The sequence below is a fragment of the Curcuma longa genome, chromosome 5 (genome assembly GCF_044706935.1).
Source record: "Curcuma longa cultivar G26 ecotype Majalengka, Jawa Barat chromosome 5, ITB_CL_G26_1.1, whole genome shotgun sequence".
Taxonomy (NCBI): Eukaryota; Viridiplantae; Streptophyta; class Magnoliopsida; order Zingiberales; family Zingiberaceae; genus Curcuma; species Curcuma longa.
The window spans coordinates 12288983-12294329 of NC_133865.1; the positions used below are offsets into that span (position 1 = coordinate 12288983).

Consider the following 5347-nt stretch of genomic DNA (forward strand, 5'->3'; position numbering starts at 1 on the left):
GGTTTGGTCTTGAACCAAATTGAAGCATTGGTTTGGGTTTTGGACTAATGGATATAAATTTTTAGTTCGTGAATCAAACCTGTTAGAGATTTATAAATAAATCTCTATAGAAGAGAGAGTTAATGGAATTAGAAAACAAAAGGTTAGGTTTTATTCTTTCCTCTCCTCCTCTTTGCAGTCGCCCACCGTCATCCTCTTGCCATTGTCGCTGACCACAAGGGTCTCTCCCCTTTGTGTCATTGTCTAAGAGGACCACCAACTTGCGGTCTTCCTTCAGCATCCAACCTCGGCCTCCCCCTCCTCCTTTGGCTAACCATCACCCCCGGAGTGGAGTTACGGCGCCGGACAATAACAGAACAATAAAGTGTTGTTCGTGCTGTGAGATCTTCTTCCTCTTCCCTCAACTATTGTTTTAGTGAGCAATTATTGTTGCTGAAACTTTTACACCATTAGCAGGGGCGGAGCCAGGATTCTTCGGAAGGGTGGGCCAAATTTTTTTTAACAAATTAATAAAAATAATAAATATATTTAGATTATAATAAAAAGTAACAATTATCTAAGAAATGCTTAAAGATCAGCTCTTCGTGTTTTCAAATTCTTGAAGTCTTGAATTATATCATCATAATCATATTTCTCTGCAATTCCACCTTCTATGTATATAAGCAAACTATTGCTAAGAAACCCATCTTCCATCTTACTACGTAATCTTGTCTTAATAATCTTCAATGCAGAAAATGCTCGCTCAGCACTAACTGTGGAAACTGGAAGAGTAACAAGTAGACGAAGCAATCTGTCAACCAAGTTATAAGCAGTATGTCTACTAGTTTCAACTAAATATCAACACAACTCTGTAATTGTCCCAATCTTTCTCAACTCAGAATCTTGAGAAATATCTAAAACAAAATAATTCAATTGATTCTCTAACACATACCTATCTTGTAGGCTGAAATCCTCTGGATAGTATTTTTCCACCATTTTGCATATCTCTCCAGCATTAAAGGATCTAAACTCATTTCTCGGAACTAAAGTAGCCATAATAGATAAAAGATCCATTACTTTTTCATTGAACTTGTAATTCAATTCTTGTAACTGAGTATCTATTGTAACCAAGAAAACTTCAATTTGAAAGAATCGTTCATTGGTAAAATGAGCAGGCTGCCGACGTGCACGTCCACCACGTAGAATATAAGTTTGTTCCATATCTGGAACATCAATGTCATGCTCTTCACAGAACTCTTTAACTTTTATGAAAAAACAGTTCCATCCATCTTCCCTCATATTTTGGAGAAGTTTCTTTGTAGATGCTACTATACGAATATCATTTACTATATCCTGTGTCTTCATTTGTAATGCTTGACAAATCATATCTGTAATTCCCAATACTTCCTTCATCAAGCATAAGATAAACACAAACTCAAAAGACACAAGATAACCAAAAGCAGTATCTCCATCAGCACGAATTGAACCAGATGATCCATCAGCAGCAATATTTTGAAGAACAGAACTTACTGCATTAAACATATTCATAAGGCTAGAAATAGAATTTAGGTGAGAACCCCACCTAGTGTCACCTGGTCATTGGAGTGAACCAACCTGATTTGCTCCTTGACCTGTTTCAAGTTCACCAATATCTAATAAATGAGCTAGCTCAATTACTTGAGAGTCTCGGAGTTCACCATGACGTTTTGCAGATGAATCCAAAGTGTTCACAATGAACAAAAGTTTCTGAAAAAACTGACACACTAGAACTACATCATTTGAAGCAGCAACTAGAGCAAGCTGTAAACAGTGAGCATAACAATGCACATAATAAGTATAAGGACATTCTCTAAGAAAAAGAGCTTGCAATCCATTCAATTCTCCCTTCATATTACTGCTCCCATCATATCCTTGACCTCGAAGATTCTTAATATCTAAAGAATGATTGCGTAGAACAGAACATAATTCATCCTTCAACGTCATAGCTTTAGTATTTTTGACATGTATTACATCAAAAAACCTTTCCTGCAAAACTCCAGCTCCATCAACAAATCTAAGCACTAAAGCCATTTGCTCTCTTTTTGCAACATCACAAGTTTCATCAACAATGATAGAGAACTTAGAGTCTCCAATTTCATCTCGGATATGCTTACATACTGCAACAACATAAATACTCAAAATTTCTTTTTGAATATCAGGCGAAGTGTATTTAGAATTACTTGGAGCATTTTCCATGACAACCTTTTCAACTTCAGGATTGAATTCAGCCAAAAGTTTCACTAACTGCAGAAAATTCCCCCGATTCCTTGACTGAATTGACTCATTATGACCTCAAAAAACATAACCTTGAAAAGTAAGCCATCTGACAGCAGCATCTGAAACTTTTAACCTTAAGCGATTCTTTTCTCTTTCTTCATTGATGTGCACATTGATCTGTCAATCTATGCGTGCGTTAACATCCAGTTAACTTATAATTCCATTATACGACCACCGCGTTATGGTCAATTCCATCACGAACTGTAGGCATCAACAAGTCTCCAGGAGACCCAGGCGAATTTTTTTTTAAAAATAATTATTATATTTTTTAAAAATTTCTTTCATCTTTTTTTATTCGAATTTGAGACGGATAAGGATGGATTTAATTTTTTTTAAATAAATTAAAATATTAATTTTAAAAATAATTTTTTTATATAAAATTAAATTTTTTAGTTTTTTGAGATGTAAAATTATTAATTAAATTTCTATATTCATTTCATTTGCAATTTCTTTAGCAGAAATCATAGCAGATATAAATCTATTTTCTCTATACTCATTCAAAAAAGAAATAAAACCTTTTAATTGATCTAATACAATAGTAATGTTTATATCTTTATATTGTAAAAATTTGCTAACAATATTAACTACGAATAAGATTACAAGTTTATAACAGGAATCATTGATAAGCAAATAAGAAATTAATAGAAGCATAAAAAAAAAGATTTGATAGAGAAATAAGGAAGACAATACCTTTAGATTTTAAGATCATAGAAAAATATGTAATAAAAGATCTTAATTCTGATCGTTCCTCTTCTTACACCCCTTGTGATGATTTCGAAAATATCTTGAAGAGAGAAAATAAACTATCAAATAACAGCGTCAGGTCTTAACAATATAGTATATAAAGATCTAAGACTGAATGAAAGCAATAGAGGGAAGATCCCGGCAATAAATAAAGAACTCAACTGCAGACCCGAGGAAGGAATGCCATACCAGAGGAGTCAATAGAAGAGCAGTCAAGAGAATAAAGGGAAGGCTACAGAGGAGTCAAGAGTCAATCGAAGAGCAGTCAATAGAAGAAGAAGGGGGGTCGTCGAAAGCAGGAAGGAAAGGAGTAGGCTCCGGAATAGAGAAATCGAGAGAGTAGTAGTAATAGTAATTCAAGCTGATTGCTGCAAATGACAGAGATCTTTCTATACGAAATTAAATCATACAACAAAAGGGGCAACAACCCCAACTTAAATTCAAAACTACGAATGTCTCAATTCCAATTCAAATTTGGCTTTCAATTGGTGATTGAATTATTCTCTATTTTGTCTTAAGAATAGTAATAGAAAATGGTGTCAAAATGGCTCCTAAAATTAGGTGGTGTACCTATTTTAAATAAAGGGTGCTTAACCGTCGTTACTTGATGCCCTATGCCTAAGTGAGGTGTACCTAGTTTAATAAAGAAAGTATGCTTTTTTTATTAAACCTTAGTTGATGACCTATGCCGAACATCCCTCCCTCAAGCTAACTCCCCTAACTGAAACTCTAAACCCCGAACTCCAACTCTCAACCCCGTTTTTCATTTCCAGTAGCTCCTCTTTGGGAGTTAAAACACAAGGAACGTTTCCCCTATCTGGCTCTACTGTACCATCATCCCTCTATCTGGAATATTAGTCTACAGACCTGTCGAGGGGAAGTCGAGGAGAATAAACCTGATATAACTACTTTATCCGTAGTATTATATGGCCAGGACATTGATATCGTAAACCGTAACCCCAAACCCGTTTCTCTATCTGGCTCGCCGGTCCCCTAGTTTCAATAGTCCAAACATGATCAACTCTCCCGAAATCCCTACCCTTTCTGGTACTCGTATATTGTTTCATTCCTTTATTCCGAATTCTAAACTTCTGTGGGTACAGAAATAAATAGAACGAAATGACAGGTACATAGTTGAATTCTGGCATGGGGCTCAGGTAGAGAGTTGAATGAGATGGGGCCATGAAATAGAGCTAAATGCAAGATACATAAACCCAACAAATACAGAGGCCAGGAAAGAAAGCCCTTGCGCAGGTGCAGAAAGAGGAAGAGGGCGTCAATGGATTGAAGATGATGGCATTTCGAGTCGGGGCCCCTTTGACTTGTTGGGGTTGTGGTATGGGTTGGGCATTCCAGTATTGGGGAGTCCAGGATTGGGGAGTCCAGTATGTAGTATACCCGAACGGGTTAGCTTTAGATTCCCGGAGTGAGGCCATTGGGTATTCGAAGATTGACTTCGGGGATGAGGGAGTCTAAGATTGAGTATAGGTAGATAGGATTTCAGGGATTGGGTATTCGAGTAGAGATTCGATTGGGGATTAGAGGATTGGGTCTGTCCTTTCTGATTGGGTATTCCAGGATTGGGTCTGTCCTTTCTGGTTGTAGATGGGTTAGTTTGATCTTCTAGGAGGGATGGGTATGTCCTTTCAGGTTGTGCCCTCTAAAATGAATATAAATAAGTTCCTGCAGGGTACGATGACTTTGCTGAATTGGAGGTAGCTCTACCATCACCGGCACCGGGAATAGTGGGATTCCGGGATTCCAGTATTTGGGTATTACTGTCAGTAGTATACCCTTGAAGGTTTAGTTTAGGATAGGATTCCAGAGTTGTGGATTGAGTTGACAGAACTGCCCTAAGAGACAACACCCAGATGACTTCTTTTCATCTTGTTTATGGAGGAGAAATAGTAGTTTCTATGAAAATTAGGGAGAAATCAACACGTATCAGTACCTATAGAGACGATAACTCTGACAAACGATGTTTGGAACTTGACTTCATTACTAAAACTGAAATCTAGCAGCAACTTGGCTCACTTCGTATAGCTAGTGCATGTGCCAGACCTACAACAAACGAGTCATTTCTCGTTCCTTTTAGGTAGAAGATTTTGTTTGAAAGAAAGCAAAGCCGGTAGGAGATGTTGAGAAATTAGAACCACAATGGGAAGTGCCTGATGAGTTAGGTTTTATACATTTTTAATCGATTCAATTTTGGGTCTTTGCATGAAAATAAATTGTTAAATGAATCGATTTGATTATATTTGTGTCATGTGGTATAATTGAAGGTTTGATTATAATTTCTGTGATTTAC

At 36.6% G+C, this 5347-nt stretch overlaps 1 protein-coding gene across 1 annotated transcript; it reads right to left on the reverse strand.

The window, feature by feature from the left end:
• Nucleotides 1–567: 567 nt before the first annotated feature.
• On the reverse strand, nucleotides 568–2214 carry LOC141829900 (uncharacterized). The gene is made up of 3 exons (XM_074717377.1): nucleotides 1611–2214; nucleotides 932–1508; nucleotides 568–790 (listed from the first exon to the last, which is right to left on the reverse strand). The coding sequence occupies exons 1-3, from the start codon at nucleotides 2212–2214 to the stop codon at nucleotides 568–570; spliced, it is 1404 nt and encodes a 467-aa protein (XP_074573478.1).
• Nucleotides 2215–5347: the final 3133 nt, after the last annotated feature.

Excerpts from the sequence above, each read along its gene's own strand:
- LOC141829900 (XM_074717377.1), bottom strand. The coding sequence starts at position 2,214 with ATGGAAAATGCTCCAAGTAATTCTAAATACACTTCGCCTGATATTCAA. Across the intron at positions 1,509-1,610 it reads TATTGGTGAACTTGAAACAG|TAAGTTCTGTTCTTCAAAAT; the intron begins GTCAAGGAGCAA and ends TGTTTAATGCAG. Across the intron at positions 791-931 it reads GATTTCAGCCTACAAGATAG|ATTGCTTCGTCTACTTGTTA; the intron begins GTATGTGTTAGA and ends CTTGGTTGACAG.